Source organism: Dermatophagoides pteronyssinus, unplaced genomic scaffold (genome assembly GCF_027571235.1).
Source record: "Dermatophagoides pteronyssinus isolate colony J.1.1.1.1 unplaced genomic scaffold, Derpt_VIB-CSIC_2022.12 sq0080, whole genome shotgun sequence".
Taxonomy (NCBI): domain Eukaryota; kingdom Metazoa; phylum Arthropoda; class Arachnida; order Sarcoptiformes; family Pyroglyphidae; genus Dermatophagoides; species Dermatophagoides pteronyssinus.
The window spans coordinates 44,701-61,199 of record NW_027461592.1 but is presented as its reverse complement, the minus strand read 5'-3'; the positions used below and the strand labels follow the sequence as shown (position 1 = coordinate 61,199).

Here is a 16,499-nt window from a genome sequence, read left to right as displayed (position 1 = left end):
TATTGATATTCGACACACACACACACAACATTCCTATTGGTTGATACTTGCATCAACAGATGGCGCTGACTGGCAAAATTAATGTAATTTTTTCTTTTTTGGCCCAAGAATTTTAACCAAAATTAAAAAAAAAAAAATCAAAATAAAATTGGAACACGTTTCATAAGAGAAAAAAAAACTTTTCGATTTTTGGATCTGATTTTTGATTGTGAAAAAACATTGCAAAAATGTTTTCATTCCTAATTTGTTTACTATTGTTTTCTTGTAATACAATCAATTGTAATGAAGATAATTCAATTCAATCATTTACAACAATTTCGAATGATAATAATTTGGATTCGAATTTGAATAATCAAAAATTTCAATCATCATTTTTTACATTTGATGATACAACATTATATCGTATAAATTGGTTGGATTTTTCTGAATTTCAAAATAGTAATGAAACTGTAAGTAAATTTGTTGTTGTTAACTTTGAAAGTCTTCTTAAACTTTTTTTAATCTAGCTAAAAGCAGAAGAACTTATCCTGACCAATGAAGATCAGCATAAATATCGTTGTATTATTCCGAATGTTCATGCAGAGGTATTTTCAACATTCGAAATTTTTTTTTTTTTTTGTTAATCTTTTTTTTTATCGTAATTCGTAAACAGAATAAACTAAATGCTAATACAACAAAAAATGATGATCTAAATCCATATCAACTGTTGAAACCATTGTTTACGAAAAAAATTTGCTCATATCGTCCGGAAAATTATTGGAAATATGAAATTTGTCATGGAAAATATATTAGACAATTTCATGAAGATCCGGGTATAAAAGTAAGGCAAAAAAACAGAAGAGTTTAGTGTTCATTTTAAAATAACACCAACTTTTTTTTGAAAATTCAGGGTTCAATTCAAGAATATTATCTTGGTACATTCGAAATGGATGATTATAGTAGATATGAAAAATTATATGAACAAAGAGATCCATCTGCGAAATTACCGGTTATAAATGTTGAAGATATACAATTACCTTATATTGAAATTAATATGACTGGTGGTACATTATGTGATTTATCCAATAAGAAACGTTTTACTCGTGTTTTATATGTATGTAATGAAGCTGGAAAACATGAACTTTATTCAGTTAAAGAAACAACAACATGTGAATATGAAGTTATTGTATTATCATCTTTACTTTGTCTTTCGCCTAAATTCAAGGTATTCCTTCATTCATTTTTTCCTCGTAATATTCTAATTTTCTGTTTAAAAGTTAAAAAAATCCATAGAAAATAATATCAATTGTTATGCAATGGATAAAATGATGGAAAAAATACCAAAAGGATTTGAACTTAATAATATTGAATTGGAAACAAAAACTAAACGTTTAAAAGCTAAACAAAATAATATTATTGGTGATTCATTTTTAGAAAGTAAAACAATTTTAATTAATACAATTGATAATGGTAAAGAAGTTCGTATAAATTTTATTGCCGATACTGATGATTATGATGGTTCATTATTAAATTCACATTCACATATTATTGCTAAATTTTTACGAGGAGAATATTGTCTGACTGGGGTATGTACCAAAAAAAAGGGTTAATTTTGAATGAAATCTTATCTTAAATTCAATAGGGATCTGGATGGTGGAAATATGAATTTTGTTATGGAAAATCAGTAAATCAATTTCATGAAGAAAAAGGTGAAAAACTTATGATAATTAATTTAGGTAAATGGAATCTTGATAAACATATTGAATGGATACAGAAAGATTTATCAAGAAAACCAAAACCCGGTAAAACACCTAAACAAGTTTGGCATTATTATTCATCGGGTGATTATTGTGAATTAACACAACGACCAAGAACGGTTGAAGTTAAACTTAAGTAAGCTTTTTTAATTTGTTTTTAAGAATTATTTCTACGTTATAATCCTTTAGATGCCGTTATGATCCATCTAATCCAGATTCGGTTGCCATTTATCTGATGGAACCACGAACATGTGAATATATTCTTGGTGTAAGTATTTTTGTTTTTAAATCCTAAATCAAATTAATCAATTCAATTCCTTTTCATAAACAGGTTGAATCTCCTATTATCTGTGATTTGATCAGTAATGTCAACGAATATGGTATATTTCAATTTACCAATGAAGAATAATATCAGAAAAAATATGTAAAATTTTTATTAAAAATTTAAAAAAAAACATATAATGTTCATGTATTTTGTGTAATATTGGAAGAAAATTTACAATAATATCCTTTTGTATTAACATGTGTCCACATTATTTTCATATCATGTTCAGTTAATTCATTACTTGTAATTCTATCGGATTGATCAAATATGCAACGACTTTCAATTGGACGAACAATTGGATTCAAACGAAATTGTTTAATATCCGTAATGGTTATATTCATTTTTTCACGACAAAATCCAGTAATGAAAACATCTTCAATACCAATATATGGTATTGTTTTACTTGCTTTGAATAATTTTTCAACATTCAATTTATTTATTGCATATGCAAAACCGGAACAATATTCCGGGTATAAATTACCTGTTGGAATGAAAAAATTTTTATGGAATTAATTTTGATTTGAAATGAATAAATAAAACTTTTACCTGGAAGTTGTTTATATTCGACAATATATTTTTGAAATTTTTTCCTTGATCTTTCAATCAGCTGTTTATCGTTGTTTTGTCGACCAAACGATGAGTAAAGAAATAAATCCTTAATATTTGCATTTCGAAGGATTTTTCTTGAAATATTCCGGTGACAGAAAATTGTATTATTACTGTTATGGTTACTGCTGTGGTTTCCGGAAACATTTCCAATAGTTTTTAACCATTTAATAACATTCGGTATATGAAAATAAATATCATCATCAGTTTTGATTAGATATTGGGCATTTGGACAATAATTTTGATGCCAATAAAGCATATGAATTGATTTATATGTTAAATTATAAAAACTATCAACGATATTTATCTGAACAATATCTTCGTGGATAAGACTTTCGAATTTTAATCGTTCCTAGATCGAGAAAAAAAAGTGGTGGTGATTAGAAAAATTCAGAAACAAAGAAGGTGATAATTAAGGGTTAACTTACTTGTGTTTCATTCGATTCGGTCAAACCGACCATAAACATAACTCTATAATTACCTAATTGTTGTAGCAAATCTAATGCCCATGTTTCACGAATTGTTTGTCTTTGATCAAAATTTTTAACACTTGATAATATTATAATTAAAAAATTGATTGTATTATTTTGTAAATCTGAACATTTTTCTAAATTATTAATTAAAATTTTATAATTTCTGTTTAAAATCATTCGATCACCATTATGTATAACGGTACCATCATCACTAATATTCCATTCTTTTTTTATCTTTTTGTAAAAAAAGTAAAAATAATTACAAACCATCATCTTCATTATAAATGAATGAATTACCTACCTGATCGTTATTTTTAATCAGTGGAATTATAACTTCATTTTTAATCAATGGTAGTATAATTTCATTTTTATTTAAATCATTATTTTGTTCATGTTGTTCGATTTTGATTACATTTTGATTATTCGACGATGATGATGATATTATAAACAATGTTAATATTAATAATAAACCAAATAAAATGGACAAGGAATCTATAATTTTTTGATTATTCATTATCAAATTATCAATCAAACAATCAATCAATTCAACAGATTTTTTTACCGCGAGCTCATTGCTGAGTTTAAAAGAAAGTTTGAGTTTTTTTTTAGTGACGATGCTTCGGGGTTGATTTGATTTTTGATTTTGCCTTATGGCAAAAATTCAACCTTAAAAATAATCATTGCTAGCTACATTCGTTATCCGAGTTTTTATCATCAAAATTTTGCTTGTTTGTTTGTTTATGTTTGAAGATCATCATCTTCTTCGAAGAACAGTTCCTTTTTTTTCTTTTTTGAGTTTTCCTGCAGAAATGTGTGTTAATAGTGGATTTTTTTTTGATGGCTGACCTGTTTTACAAGTCAGTATAAAAAAAATGTCACTACATTTTTTTTCCAGCAAAAAACAAAAACAAAAAAAAAGCAAACATTTTTGAAAAATATTTATAAAAGACTTGAATCTGATTCTGGTCGATAGATGGCGATTTTAGCCGATTGTTTAAAGATTCGATTTTTTTTTTTTTTTTTTGGACAAATTCTGGCCAATATTCATGCGTCCATTTAGTTTATTTCATAAATAAAAAAAAACAGAAAATATATAGACGAAAACAAGAAGAAGAAAATAATGATCTTATTATTAAGAAAAAGTTTTCAATTAATCGATAAAAAAAGTACTCAAAGTTTTTTTTTGTTTTTGTTTCCCCTGGGGAATGTTGAAAAAACAAGCAATAATTAATTGATTATGACCACAGTGTTAAATAACCATAGTGATGATAAACAACAAGAAAAATTAGAAAAATGTAAAAAATTATTATCATTACGTTCAGCACCGTTAGCATCGTTTGAAGATTTACCAACCGATGAACAGAATAGTTCTACTTCCCATTCATCAGATGATGATGATAATGAAGAAAAACATCAACAACAACAACGACCAGAATCATCATCATCCGGACAGCAAACATTACAATCTTCATCACAGATAACCGTATTGATAACCGATCATGATGATGATGGTAGTGGTGGTGATCGAATTCATTCAGCAGCAGCATCCATTATCAATGATGATGGTGCAAGTTCACTTAGTCCAAAACTGCCTAAAGGTATGTTGTTATCATCAAAATTTGCTGCTGTCCGATCGAAATTCTAAAAATTCAAAATTTTTTTTTGAAACAGCCAACCAACGTAAAGGATCATGGACGGATATTTTTTTCGGTAGAAAATCACCAACAATTATTCCAACAAAAGAAAGAAAATTTAGTTTATTATCATTTAAATTTTCATTTAAAGATGATAATAAACAACAACAACAGTGTGAATTAACACCAATGACTGTGATTGATTCAAGAAGAAAAACACCATCACCACCTGTTATAATTGATTGTGGCATACAATTAACACCAACCAATCATTCAAATATTGATGATTTATTTTCAATAACAACAACAACTTCAAATAATACAATTGTTTTTATTCATGAAAATCCAGAAGGATCTTCTTCAATCATAGAATCCAAAACAGAGCTTCCAATCACCAAACAACAACCATCACAGGAAAGTGATTGTGATTCTTTATGTTCATTATGTCAACACAATGATGATAAACTACCGTCATTTTATCATGAAAACAATACTACAGATGATCAAACCGAATGTTCGGAATGTGAAATTTGTTGCGAAAATGATCGTATCGCTAATAATAATAATGAATCAACCGATATGGATATGATTGCCGATTATGAAGATAATAATGATGATGATGATGATAAACAAATCAATAATAATAACGATAATCATTTGAAATTAGATTCAAGTTATGATAGTTATGAGCTTGAAATGCTTGTAAAAAATGATGAACTTGATTTGAATAGAAAATTTCATTATCATCATTCAAATGATGATTATAAAATTAAAGAATTTAATGATACTAGCCCTAACAACAGACGTCCATCATTAGGAAAAAATTTGGAAGAAAATTTTCAAAGTAAAAAATTACCAACATTATCGATTGAAAGACCACATAGTATTGTACCTGTAACAAATATTGAAAAATTTGAAGCTTATTTGGATAAATTTTCCATTAAAAATAATAATGAAATTGAAATGAAAACCGATGATTCATCGAAATTAAAAATAATTTTACCAGGTAACTTTTTTTGAATCAAAAAATTGACTTTCTCTGATTAATATCTCTCCTTGATTCTTAGTAGACATTACAAAATCTTCCAGATACAGCCGTAAAAGTAATCCATTTATATGGCTACAATTTTGTGAACAAGGATTGAAAAGTCCAAAAATTCTGCGTAAACGTGCTAAAAGTTGTTTTCCTAGCCTAACTCCACAACAATTTTTCTTCAATTCTTTTACGGATCTAACGAATAATGATAATGATGATGATCTTAAAGCATCATCACCCGGAAATTTAACACCAATAACTCCATTGAAAAATTTAGATATGGTTGATGGTGATGATATATTTCGTAATGATCATTTCGAACCGAAAATTAATTTCAAAAAATCAAAGATGAAAAATCAATCAATGAATAGTGAATGTACTTGCAGTTGTGCAACAACAACAACAACAACTACACCGTTAACTAGTCCGACAATTACAATGACAACCAACAATCTTGTATCATTGACAACAGCCACAACAATCGATAGTGAAACGAATATTTGTCTCGAGGTTTGTTTCGATTTTTTTTTGTTTTTGATTGAAAAATTAATTATCCTTTTCTTTTGAAAAACAAGATGACCAGCGAAGATGAATCAATGATCGAACAAAGTGATCGATCGAAGAAAAATTCAACAATGGTTGAATTGATTGGTGAAGATCAACCATTATTAGTTTCTCCATGTGATTGTATCTGTCATCATCATCAGATCATATCATCATCAACGACAAAAAAAGAATTCGCAACCAAAATAAAAATACAGGATAAAAAGAAAAATGTCGAAAGTAAAAATGTTGAAAAACAAATGACAAGTGATGAAATTACTTCGTCCGATCTTTGTCTGATCTCATCATCATCATCAACAACCTTATCATCATCATCAACATCGTCGTCTTCGTCATCAACATCATCTTCAGTATCATCACCATCATCATCTATATCACCTTCATCATCATCTACATGAATCTTCCATTGAATTGAAACTGAAATTGAAAACAAAACGATAACATAATTATGAATCGTTTTGTTTTAATTGGAAAAAAATGTAAAAATTTTTTTAAAAATAAATCTAATCAACCGATGACTGACAAATGTAATAAAAAAAAACTAAACATTCCTTTTTTTTGATACACACACACATTATTCACCAAAAAAGACATTTGTGTATGCACCAATTAAACAAAAAAAAAAACTGAAAAACTTTACTAAAATAAAACCAAATTAACAAACATAACGATTTTGTGGTTATAACCCTCGTTGAATATTAATAGTTGTGCTTCGTGGCATGGCACACACCTACCGAAAAAAATTTTTTTCAATGCGGGAAATAGAAAAATTGCGTTCATATCGAGCAATATAGACATTTTTTTGCACTTTTGTTGTTTGTTTTAAATATAAACATCGAAAAAAAATATGAAGCAATATCAAAGGAGAGAATCGGTGTAGGCAAAACAAAATTTCTTGAACAAAAAAAAATATTTCGAAGATGATTCTTCTTCTTTGTCTTTACATTCCAATAACGGTAATGTTATAACATTTTTATTTTCTATTTTCGAAAAAAAAATTCAATCATAAACCATTCATCGGAATTTGAAACATTCATTTCGCGAAACATGATCGATTTATGGATGATGAACATTAATCATGCATGATGAATATATTCGAATTCGAATGATGAAAAAAAAAATTCTTATTCTTACTTTGCTATTTAGGTAGATTTAGTCGGATTATTATCATTTTATTATAATCATCGTCGAATTAAATTACTTTGCCAATCATAATCATCCTAATCAATGTCGAAAATGTTATTACATTGATGATGATGCTAATGTTTTTTTCCTGAAATATGATTTTTCTTAAAGAAGATTATCTTAATAATTATCATCCATCCATTTCTTCTTTACGGATATATATTTTTTTGAGTTTCTATTTCCACATTACCATCACCACCAACACCCTTATATCCATGATTCTAATAATAATAAAAAATCATTTCATCATCAACATCAACATTACCAACCATTAAAAAAAATGCCAAAAGTTGGCTAGAGAGATATATTTTAATTCGGGCAAAAAAAAAGAAAGAAAAGAAAATTCCTTTCATAGACATAACCAAGAGAATGAAAATGAAAATTCGAAAGCCAACAAGGTGGTGGGCGTAGTTCACTATAAATGATCTACTACTCAACAAAACTGCGAACGGCAAAATGAAAAAATAGAAATTCTAAAGAATTTCTTCGTTGATCATATCATTGCCAATTCTACAATTGGTTAGTTATTCGAGTTGGTCGGGTTTGTTTTTGTTTAGTTGGTTGGTTGTTGATAATTACCATCTTCTTTCCTATTTAGCCAGCATTCAATAAGGGTAATTTTGTGAAAATATTTTTTTTTCGTTTTAAATTAAAGTCTTTTTCTTTTTCTTCAATTAGTTTTTTCGGTTTAGTTTGAGAAAATGGAAGAAATTGAACAAGAAATCGATCTTGATCAAATTACTGATGAAAATCTTTTACAAAGTTTGGTTAGTATATTTGAATATTGTTTAATAGTTTTCAAATTAATCCATTAATATTAATCAAGCTTGATCAAACTGATGATCCGGAAGATCGAAAAGTAATTAGAGATCGTATTAAAGAACTACGTTCACAAAAAGCAGCTAAAAAAGTTGAACGTGATGAAAAACTTACCCGATTAACTAATACCCGTGAAGATATGTTACAACAGAAAAAGAAAGAAGCCGAACAACATAAACAACGGACAATGGCTATGTATGATAATATGGCACGTTCAGCACCGGCTGGTGGTGATAAAAAACTTGATACTAATATTCTTAAACAGGATACAAAACGTATGTATAAAATTTTTCTCCCCCGAATCAATCAATCGAATGTATCATTTTTGTTTATCAGCAACATCACCAACACCACGAACAACAACATCAGCTTTACCAACAACACCACGAACACCAACATCACCTGGTTCATTTCCATTATCAATTGGACCAAAAGTAGATCTGGTTGAAGATGCAATCAAACGACGACAACGTGAAGCTGAAGAACGTAAAAAACGTATTCTAGCCGCTTATGATGTTGCTGCTAAAACACAACCAGCTGGCACTGTTAAAGAAGTTGATTTTGATGTTGTCAATAAAATTGATGGTAATTATTATCCTTGAAATAATGGATAACCGGATTGATTTTTGATTTTTTGTCTTCCTTCTCATAACAGTTTCACAATATGAAATTCCAAAAAATACATCGAATGTAGGAACTTTTCAAATGTCTGGTGGTGTTCCTATTGTTAAAAAAAGTAAGAATTTTCTCTTTGAATGATTTTTAAAATTCTCTTCTTCTTTGTCATTTTCATAGCACCATCAGTTCCGGCATCACCTGTTATCGATGCACTTGCTCCAAAATTTCCTGCTGCTGCTGAAGAAAAATTGGATGCCTATGAACGTGCATTACGTGAACGACAACGTGAATGTGAAGAACGTAAACGTCGCCTTTTAGAAAGTTATCAACAGATTTCTAGATGTGAAGCTGGTCCGAAAACATTTGTACCACCACCAAACATTGGAATGTAAAATTAATCAAAGTTGGAAATTTCTCAAAAAAATCTTTACTTAAAAACTTCTTAAGTAATAATAATTTGATGCACAAATCAATCAAATGGAATTTTAAACTTTGTCGAAAAAGTTTTTTGTTTTGAAGCAATATTCTCTCTCTCTCTCTTAAATTACCACACTTACACCGCCTGAAAAACATTTTTTCCTGAGTTGCTTCTGCTGAAATAGTGTTTTTTTTGCAATGATTATTCGAATGCTTGATTCAATTTTTTTTTCAATGAAATGTTGTTTATCGTTTCTGTTTTTTCTTTTGAATTAAAATAAACTTTTTATCTTTCGAATGTTTTTTTCTTTCGTTGAAAAAAAGTTGTTAATTTTATTCATTTTTTCCAAAAAAAAGAGGTTAAATAAGGGGATTCAATATCGGAATCTTTTATAAATAAAATCGAATAATAATCATCGGGGTTTTTTTTGGGAAATATTTTTACAAATTTTAGGAATCCAAAAGAAAAAACAAACTAAATTCATGGCAAAAAAAAACATTGGTGGTTATTGTCGATGAACCAATCAAGTACTTGTTGTTGGTAAAACACTACGTTGATCTTCAATTCGATTCGATTGAAAACGCATAATTAGATTGAAAAAATCTTCATCCGGTACTGTTGGTGCAAATGTCTATGGATCAATGAGATTCAATTAATGAGCAATCAGATTACATTTAATTCAAAATATCAACTTACCGGTGTATTACTTTGAGTGGATGAAACACTAATCGGTCTATCTATGGTACGTTTTTCTGATGATCTTTTCACTAATAATCCTGTGGTGGTTGTTGTTGTTGTTGATGATGATGATGATGGCATTTCAGTACGTTGATCTTCTAAACGATTTGCCTGTGATCGTATGAGCATATCAAAAAAATCATCATCCAATGCATTACGTGTACCAATTTGATTCAATGAATATTGTCGTTGTGTTGGTTTTTTTGTCATATTATTACTCGGTTGTTGTTGTGAACCACTATTATTTGGATTATTAATTTTATTTAAATTGGATGGAAAACCATTTGATGATGAATGATGATTAGCAATAGTTGATGAACGTTGTGGTAATGTTGCTCTTTGATCATCCATACGACGATCTTGCATAACGGCAATCAAATCAAAAATTGCTTCATCACCACGTATATAATTTGATTTCTTTTTTCCATTATTATCATTATCATTATTGTTATTAGTTTCACCTAAAAAACTAACAGTTTTTTGTGGAATATTTTCTTTATTATTATTGGACATAATTTCAATTGAACAACGTTGATCATCCATACGTTTACTTTGAAATTTGGATAATAATTCAAAAAAATCTTCATTACCTTTGGTAACACATTCAAAACTTGCTGCTCGTGTTCGATCGTGATTTTTCAATGTTGTTGAACATGTTTCATCAACATTTTTACAATGACGTTGTTGGTCCGGTGTAAGATTCAATAATTCCAATTTATTCATACTAATACGTTTTGGTCGCATTATATTTTTCACCCGTTCATTTGTAACCAATTCTGTATTAAGTTTTTGTCGTAGTTTACTAATACTAATTTCAGCATTTTCCTGTCCGGTTAAATCACCAATTTCTTTTGAAATTTCTAAATGTTTTTGTACATATTCCATTGCTTTTTGATGATTACCAATTGCTTGCATTGCATTACTTAAACTCCAATATGCTCTACCTTCACCAATACGATCATTAATTTTTTTAGCAATAGCTAAATGTCTTTGATAATATTCAATAGCCAGATCGAAATTTCTAAGCAAAACATATGTATTACCTAAACTATAACATGCTTGTGCTTCAATCAATTGATCTTGTAATTTTTCAGCCAATAATAATGTTTGTTTATAATTTTCAATAGCTTTTTCAAATTCACCAAGAAATATATGAGCATTACCCAAATTACAATGTGCTCTTCGTTCAGCTGCTCGATCTTTAAATTGGACAGCAATTTCTAATCGCTTTAAAATATGAAAATGAAAACAAAACAAACAAATTTTCCAACATTATTCGATTTCACTTCAAACAAACAAACAAACCTTTTGATGATATTCGACTGCTTGTGAAAAATTTCCCAATAAATAATATGTATTACCAAGATTTCCATATGTTCGTCCTTGTGCTGAATGATCACCCAGATTGATCATTAATTCTAAATTTTCTCTATTTAATGTGAACAAAAAAATCAATATTATTAATGGTGAAATCAATGGCCGAACCATAACCATACTTGTAATATTTAATAGCCATTTCTAAACATTGTTCAACATCTTGTGGAAAATTCCCTGGATCATGATTACTAAGATGACCAAGATTTTTAGCTTTTGTATGATAAATATTTCCCAAATTATAAAGTGCACGTCCTTCGCCAACCTATTTTTTTTTTTTTTTTTTTTGGATAGAGTTAAAACAAGCAAAAAATCAAGAAAATTTCACTTACCTTATCATTCAATTCACGTGCAATATCAAGATGTTTTTTACAATACGATACGGCCGAATCATATTGATTCATCATTTTCAATGTATTACCTAGATTACCGCTTGCTTTTGCTTCACCAATTCGATCATTTATTGATCTAGAATTTTTGATTTTTGATGAAAAATTAGATAAAGATTCGCTTTTGGTTATTATTAAGCACACTATATCAACTTACTTGGCAACCGATAAATCCAATTTATGATATTCCATTGCTTTAGGATAATTACCTAGATAAAAATAGGCATTACCTAATTGTGAATAAATAGCTGATAATGTTTTCATATCATTTGTTCCACATTTAACGGCCGCTTCAAAAAATGCAACACCACCATTAAAATCACCAATTTTACATAAACGTTCACCTTCCAATGCTAATTCTAAACAAGATACTCCAGAATCCATATTTGTAGCCATATATATTATTGATATTCAATAATCATTCGAAAAACAAATCGAAAACTGATTTTTTTGACTAATTATTCTTCTTCCAAATGAAGCAAAAAACGATGGAAAAACACACACAGAAAAAAGAGTAAAACGGGAGACACATAAACAAATGATGATCAGAGAGAAAAAAATGATGCTACTTTCAGTTTAGAAGAAGAAGAAAAAAAAGGAGCCAAACTAACCAAAGAAAAAAGACCCAGCAAAGATAGATAATGATGATGATGTATATAACCGAAAAATGAAAAAAATTTTCCAATTATATAAGTTGCGCGCGTCTTTCGTCGGTTGTAGCCAAGTTCATTAGCTCATGGGCAATTGGGATTTTTTTCTTTTTTCTGGGATTCTTTTTTTCAACGGATATTTTTATTTTCGTTTGGCTATATAACGGCCGCATGATGGCGCTGTTGCTAGAAAAAATTTGTGATTCGAAGATTCGATTTTTGGCATGTTTTTGTTGTTGTTTTGCTGTATTGATAACGACAAAATGGATAAATTCAAAATTGAATATGAAAGATTTTTCGATCAATTTAAAGAGAAAACATCGATTATTGTACCAGAAACTGTTGATGATGATGATATTGATGATGATGATGATGATGAATCCGAAACAAAACAACAAAATTCCGAAATATATTATAGTTTTTCATTTGATGAATTTTTAAAATATTTTAAAAAATTTAAATTTGCTCATCTAATTGTATGGATAATACAGAAACAAGATTCCAAATTCATACGTGAATATTTTGATGAAACAACTGAATTTGTTTTGGCAAAAATATCATCAACAAATTCACTGGAATCACGAATATTTGCATTCTATGTCCTATATTCATTATGGGCAATGTTTTGTCGAATATATCCCAGTATTTCATTTCGAATTCGAATGAATCAACAATCATTATCGTTTATTCAAGATTTAGTCGGTGATTCATTGAAACGAAATCAATTTGATATTTTTATTGGTTATCAAAAAATGGTCACTGATGGTGCATTTGCATATTGTCAATCAATACAATTATTAGGACCTTATTATAAAGATTATATTTATAAATCATATAAATTACAAGATGTCGATGAAACGGTAATATTAATAATCATCATATTCGATTGAATAACTAATTTTCTTGTTTTTCCTTCCAAAAAAAATAGAATCCTTCAAATTTTTATAAAGAAATTGAATCAAATTTAGAATTCTATGAATCTTTATTAAACGAATTTGATAATATTGATTATCAATCTATGAAACAATGTCTGACTGATATTAATAATAAAAAAAATTGATTTTTTTAGTTTTATGTGATGGGTTGATACTCTACTAATTTAAAGAATGAAGGCCACGAGTTTTGTTTGCTCGAATCAGTTTTTCGAAGTTTGTTCCTGTTCTTCGACTATTTCCGAATCGCTTTCATTTTGATTCCAATTCATACGATTACCCGTAATGAATATAACGTTTTCTTGAACAAAAAAAAAAATGAAGAAATTATTCGTTGAAAAAGAAGAATCAAACAAAGCTTACCTGCAGTTATATTGGTAAAATGAATATTTCCATGTTCACCTTTACGAACATTATAGCCAATTTTTCCTTCAACAAGTACACGAGATCTGTGATTTGTAAAAAAAAATTTGTAAAAACTTTTATTAAAAAAAAAAATTAATCCTTTTCACATACCCTTTTTGTACAACTTGTGCTGCTTTTTGTACTAATCTTGGAATAAATATCTGTATTTTATGAAATTCTGATCGTTTTATTAATTCATTCGAACGATTTCGTCGAATTTCATTTGTAACCAATGTAAATGTAGCCATATCTGTATTGGCTAATTTAGTTATTGTTGCTGCATTTGTAGCACGTCCCATTAATGTAACACGATTTAAACATTTAAAATTATCAACATTTTCCAACATTGATGCTAAATAAAATCGAATCGAAAAATTTCGTATGTTAATTTTTTCACCAAAACGGCCGACTAATCAAAAATACCTTGTTCAGAATCGGAAACATCATCGGATAAATTTCGGGTAATTATTCCAAATTGACTAGAACGAAGAAAATCCTTTGAGCTAAACTGAAATTTTCCAAAATCAAAATAAGTAAAAAACTCCATAAAAAACAACAACAAATGATCACTTACATTCAGAATCGATCTGATCAAATTGAATCGAGTTAGATTGGACATGATTTAGATTATTATTGTAAAGATGAGAGAGATAGGGATGAATAATGATGTAAATTTTAAATCAAAATTATCAAAAATTACAAAAAAAAAATCTGCAGCAAAAAGCATGGATTAATGCATGTGCGAAAGAAAAGCAAAAAAAAAAAAACATCGAACGAATGGAGCACGCTGCTGATGAAATGATCAAAAATGATGTTACCAACATTCGAAATGAAAAATTTTTAATTTTTTGAATTTTGTTTTTGAAAAAATGGCAAAATTTTGAACCAAAAATAAAAATGGCACAGTATTATTTGATCAAAGTAAAAAAAATGTGAAAATCATTTATTCGTTTATTTATAAAGTGCCAATTCAAGATAATTAGATTTCGATGCAGAATTATATTCATCAATTAATTCTTGTACAACCACTCTTGAATTATCAAATTCATCTAGATTATGTTCGAAAATTTCTTCATTTTTAAAACGATCCAAAAATGCACCACGTTTTCGTAGTTTATCATATTGTGAAACAATTCGTTCGAATAGCTATTTGAAAAGAAAAAGTTTTTTGTTAGAGCAACAGAAAAAAGGGGAAAAATTCAGTTTTTAACTTACATGAGCAATCGAAGTATGATTAGCAATTAATAAACCAGAAACTTTATTCGATGTTTGAATATAGGGTGATTTACGTGAAAGTGCTACCTGAATATTAGCCGGACCCCATTGTATAAATGGTATACGTTTTGATTCACGAATCCTAGCTAAACTTTTATTCACTTCAACTGGATCAGCTTCACCTTGTATAATATTCAATATTGATATATAACAATGATTATCATTTTTGGTTTGTATTGGTGTTGAAACCATCATATTTTTATCATCCAATAAACGACGCATAACATCCATAACAGTTGTTTTACGTACCGATGTTACTTCACTATGATTTTCTTTTTCAGTTGTAAATGGTGTATAACCAGTCATAAGAAAATGTAATTGTGGAAATGGTATTAATGGTACAATTAATTCAGCTAAACGATTATTCATAAATGATGGATATCTTAATGTTGATGTCGAAGCGGACATTATTGTTGATACTAATGAATTTGTTTGTAACATATTTGGATTTTCAACATGTAATTTTTCAACAGCAATACGAAATAAAGCAGCATTATCCAATACGACAACACAATCAGCATTTTCAGTCAATCTTCGTAATGTAAGCAATGAATTATATGGTTCAACAACAACATCACTACTTTCTTCTTGACTTGGAAACACTGAATATGTTTGAATGATTTTCTTTGGAAAACGATCTTGAATTGTTTCCAATACATATGATCCCATACCAGAACCAGTACCACCAGCAATTGAATGACATAAAATAAAACCATCCAATGAATCGGCACCTTCTGCTTCACGTTCAATAATTTCAAAAAATTCTTCACTCAATGATTTTCCTTGTGAATAACCGGATGCCCAAATATTACCGGCACCACCACCATTTTTTGAAATATAAATATTTTCATTATTAAATAGTTTTGAATATTTACTATTCATAATACTATTTACAACACGTGGTTCAAGATCCATTAATATGGATCGTGGTATATAATGTTTATCATCAGATTCATAAAAAAATACATCTCTTCGTTCGATACCAGATTTTTCGGCAAACGATTCTAACTGGCCATCACAATTTATACCATGTTCATGACATAATTTTTTCCAAAATTCAAAACCAACTGAAAAAAAATCCAAAAAATTAACAAAAACAAAAAAAACAAGCAAAAATCGCTCATTGAAAACTTTACCTTGGTTACCACATTGTCCAACTTGTAATGTAATAATTTCTCCCGGCATTATCGATTGGCGGTGGTAGTTGTCAGTAAATTTTAATCAAATTTGATGTTGAGCATTCGAATGATAAAAAGCGCGATAATCTTGTTTTCAACATCAAACAAACAAAAAAACACGTTTGTTGTTGTTAATGTTATTGT

At 28.5% G+C, this 16,499-nt stretch overlaps 8 protein-coding genes across 10 annotated transcripts; 4 read left to right on the top strand and 4 right to left on the bottom strand.

Annotated features, from left to right (window-relative positions):
* Positions 1–149: 149 nt before the first annotated feature.
* On the top strand, positions 150–2,257 carry LOC113794192 (endoplasmic reticulum lectin 1). The gene is made up of 8 exons (XM_027344291.2): positions 150–449; positions 507–584; positions 653–820; positions 890–1,204; positions 1,257–1,565; positions 1,622–1,872; positions 1,926–2,004; positions 2,068–2,257. The coding sequence occupies exons 1-8, from the start codon at positions 228–230 to the stop codon at positions 2,143–2,145; spliced, it is 1,500 nt and encodes a 499-aa protein (XP_027200092.1). The 5' UTR covers positions 150–227; the 3' UTR covers positions 2,146–2,257.
* On the bottom strand, positions 2,202–4,087 carry LOC113794195 (lactosylceramide 1,3-N-acetyl-beta-D-glucosaminyltransferase-like). Its single transcript, XM_075824385.1, has 5 exons — positions 3,703–4,087; positions 3,438–3,632; positions 3,096–3,374; positions 2,608–3,019; positions 2,202–2,542 (listed from the first exon to the last, which is right to left on the bottom strand). The coding sequence occupies exons 3-5, from the start codon at positions 3,315–3,317 to the stop codon at positions 2,202–2,204; spliced, it is 975 nt and encodes a 324-aa protein (XP_075680500.1). The 5' UTR covers positions 3,318–3,374; positions 3,438–3,632; positions 3,703–4,087.
* Positions 4,088–4,218: 131 nt separating this feature from the next.
* Positions 4,219–6,990, top strand: LOC113794284 (uncharacterized). Of its 2 annotated transcripts, none has more exons than XM_075824383.1 (4): positions 4,219–4,738; positions 4,812–5,780; positions 5,845–6,320; positions 6,386–6,990. In XM_075824383.1, exons 1-4 carry the CDS (start codon positions 4,378–4,380, stop codon positions 6,770–6,772), a joined length of 2,193 nt encoding a protein of 730 aa, XP_075680498.1. In that variant the 5' UTR covers positions 4,219–4,377; the 3' UTR covers positions 6,773–6,990. The 2 variants fall into 2 exon arrangements, with proteins under 2 accessions (XP_075680498.1, XP_027200193.2); XM_027344392.2 differs by having other exon boundaries at positions 5,842–6,320; positions 6,386–6,981.
* A 1,072-nt stretch (positions 6,991–8,062) lies between these two features.
* On the top strand, positions 8,063–9,711 carry LOC113794200 (uncharacterized). Of its 2 annotated transcripts, none has more exons than XM_027344298.2 (6): positions 8,063–8,173; positions 8,238–8,326; positions 8,386–8,653; positions 8,715–8,963; positions 9,034–9,114; positions 9,174–9,711. In XM_027344298.2, the coding sequence occupies exons 2-6, from the start codon at positions 8,261–8,263 to the stop codon at positions 9,386–9,388; spliced, it is 879 nt and encodes a 292-aa protein (XP_027200099.1). In that variant the 5' UTR covers positions 8,063–8,173; positions 8,238–8,260; the 3' UTR covers positions 9,389–9,711. The 2 variants fall into 2 exon arrangements, with proteins under 2 accessions (XP_027200099.1, XP_027200100.1); XM_027344299.2 differs by having other exon boundaries at positions 8,087–8,173; positions 8,252–8,326.
* A 75-nt stretch (positions 9,712–9,786) lies between these two features.
* On the bottom strand, positions 9,787–12,450 carry pins (G-protein-signaling modulator pins). Its single transcript, XM_027344288.2, has 6 exons — positions 12,073–12,450; positions 11,859–11,994; positions 11,649–11,791; positions 11,458–11,581; positions 10,111–11,379; positions 9,787–10,045 (listed from the first exon to the last, which is right to left on the bottom strand). Exons 1-6 carry the CDS (start codon positions 12,309–12,311, stop codon positions 9,938–9,940), a joined length of 2,019 nt encoding a protein of 672 aa, XP_027200089.2. The 5' UTR covers positions 12,312–12,450; the 3' UTR covers positions 9,787–9,937.
* A 265-nt stretch (positions 12,451–12,715) lies between these two features.
* Positions 12,716–14,636, top strand: LOC113794202 (uncharacterized). The gene is made up of 2 exons (XM_027344303.2): positions 12,716–13,425; positions 13,494–14,636. The coding sequence occupies exons 1-2, from the start codon at positions 12,790–12,792 to the stop codon at positions 13,623–13,625; spliced, it is 768 nt and encodes a 255-aa protein (XP_027200104.2). The 5' UTR covers positions 12,716–12,789; the 3' UTR covers positions 13,626–14,636.
* On the bottom strand, positions 13,524–14,648 carry LOC113794203 (single-stranded DNA-binding protein, mitochondrial-like). Its single transcript, XM_027344304.2, has 5 exons — positions 14,477–14,648; positions 14,326–14,410; positions 14,014–14,254; positions 13,861–13,946; positions 13,524–13,798 (listed from the first exon to the last, which is right to left on the bottom strand). Exons 1-5 carry the CDS (start codon positions 14,519–14,521, stop codon positions 13,701–13,703), a joined length of 555 nt encoding a protein of 184 aa, XP_027200105.2. The 5' UTR covers positions 14,522–14,648; the 3' UTR covers positions 13,524–13,700.
* A 68-nt stretch (positions 14,649–14,716) lies between these two features.
* Positions 14,717–16,496, bottom strand: LOC113794193 (tubulin gamma-1 chain-like). The gene is made up of 3 exons (XM_027344292.2): positions 16,314–16,496; positions 15,118–16,244; positions 14,717–15,048 (listed from the first exon to the last, which is right to left on the bottom strand). Exons 1-3 carry the CDS (start codon positions 16,360–16,362, stop codon positions 14,854–14,856), a joined length of 1,371 nt encoding a protein of 456 aa, XP_027200093.1. The 5' UTR covers positions 16,363–16,496; the 3' UTR covers positions 14,717–14,853.
* Between the last annotated feature and the right edge of the window lie 3 nt (positions 16,497–16,499).

Excerpts from the sequence above, each read along its gene's own strand:
- LOC113794192 (XM_027344291.2), top strand. The coding sequence starts at position 228 with ATGTTTTCATTCCTAATTTGTTTACTATTGTTTTCTTGTAATACAATC. Across the intron at positions 585-652 it reads TTCCGAATGTTCATGCAGAG|AATAAACTAAATGCTAATAC; the intron begins GTATTTTCAACA and ends ATTCGTAAACAG. Across the intron at positions 2,005-2,067 it reads CATGTGAATATATTCTTGGT|GTTGAATCTCCTATTATCTG; the intron begins GTAAGTATTTTT and ends TTTCATAAACAG.
- LOC113794195 (XM_075824385.1), bottom strand. The coding sequence starts at position 3,317 with ATGATTTTAAACAGAAATTATAAAATTTTAATTAATAATTTAGAAAAA. Across the intron at positions 3,020-3,095 it reads CCGAATCGAATGAAACACAA|GAACGATTAAAATTCGAAAG; the intron begins GTAAGTTAACCC and ends TTCTCGATCTAG. Across the intron at positions 2,543-2,607 it reads CGAATATAAACAACTTCCAG|GTAATTTATACCCGGAATAT; the intron begins GTAAAAGTTTTA and ends TCATTCCAACAG.
- LOC113794284 (XM_027344392.2), top strand. The coding sequence starts at position 4,378 with ATGACCACAGTGTTAAATAACCATAGTGATGATAAACAACAAGAAAAA. Across the intron at positions 4,739-4,811 it reads TAGTCCAAAACTGCCTAAAG|CCAACCAACGTAAAGGATCA; the intron begins GTATGTTGTTAT and ends TTTTTGAAACAG. Across the intron at positions 6,321-6,385 it reads AAACGAATATTTGTCTCGAG|ATGACCAGCGAAGATGAATC; the intron begins GTTTGTTTCGAT and ends TTGAAAAACAAG.
- LOC113794200 (XM_027344298.2), top strand. The coding sequence starts at position 8,261 with ATGGAAGAAATTGAACAAGAAATCGATCTTGATCAAATTACTGATGAA. Across the intron at positions 8,654-8,714 it reads TCTTAAACAGGATACAAAAC|CAACATCACCAACACCACGA; the intron begins GTATGTATAAAA and ends TTTGTTTATCAG. Across the intron at positions 8,964-9,033 it reads TGTTGTCAATAAAATTGATG|TTTCACAATATGAAATTCCA; the intron begins GTAATTATTATC and ends TTCTCATAACAG.
- pins (XM_027344288.2), bottom strand. The coding sequence starts at position 12,311 with ATGGCTACAAATATGGATTCTGGAGTATCTTGTTTAGAATTAGCATTG. Across the intron at positions 11,995-12,072 it reads TTGGATTTATCGGTTGCCAA|ATCAATAAATGATCGAATTG; the intron begins GTAAGTTGATAT and ends CAAAAATTCTAG. Across the intron at positions 11,792-11,858 it reads CACGTGAATTGAATGATAAG|GTTGGCGAAGGACGTGCACT; the intron begins GTAAGTGAAATT and ends AAAAAAAAATAG.
- LOC113794202 (XM_027344303.2), top strand. The coding sequence starts at position 12,790 with ATGTTTTTGTTGTTGTTTTGCTGTATTGATAACGACAAAATGGATAAA. Across the intron at positions 13,426-13,493 it reads TACAAGATGTCGATGAAACG|AATCCTTCAAATTTTTATAA; the intron begins GTAATATTAATA and ends CAAAAAAAATAG.
- LOC113794203 (XM_027344304.2), bottom strand. The coding sequence starts at position 14,521 with ATGTCCAATCTAACTCGATTCAATTTGATCAGATCGATTCTGAAT. Across the intron at positions 14,255-14,325 it reads TGTTTCCGATTCTGAACAAG|CATCAATGTTGGAAAATGTT; the intron begins GTATTTTTGATT and ends GATTTTATTTAG. Across the intron at positions 13,947-14,013 it reads GCACAAGTTGTACAAAAAGG|ATCTCGTGTACTTGTTGAAG; the intron begins GTATGTGAAAAG and ends TACAAATCACAG.
- LOC113794193 (XM_027344292.2), bottom strand. The coding sequence starts at position 16,362 with ATGCCGGGAGAAATTATTACATTACAAGTTGGACAATGTGGTAACCAA. Across the intron at positions 16,245-16,313 it reads TGGACAATGTGGTAACCAAG|TTGGTTTTGAATTTTGGAAA; the intron begins GTAAAGTTTTCA and ends ATTTTTTTTCAG. Across the intron at positions 15,049-15,117 it reads ATCATACTTCGATTGCTCAT|CTATTCGAACGAATTGTTTC; the intron begins GTAAGTTAAAAA and ends CTTTTCAAATAG.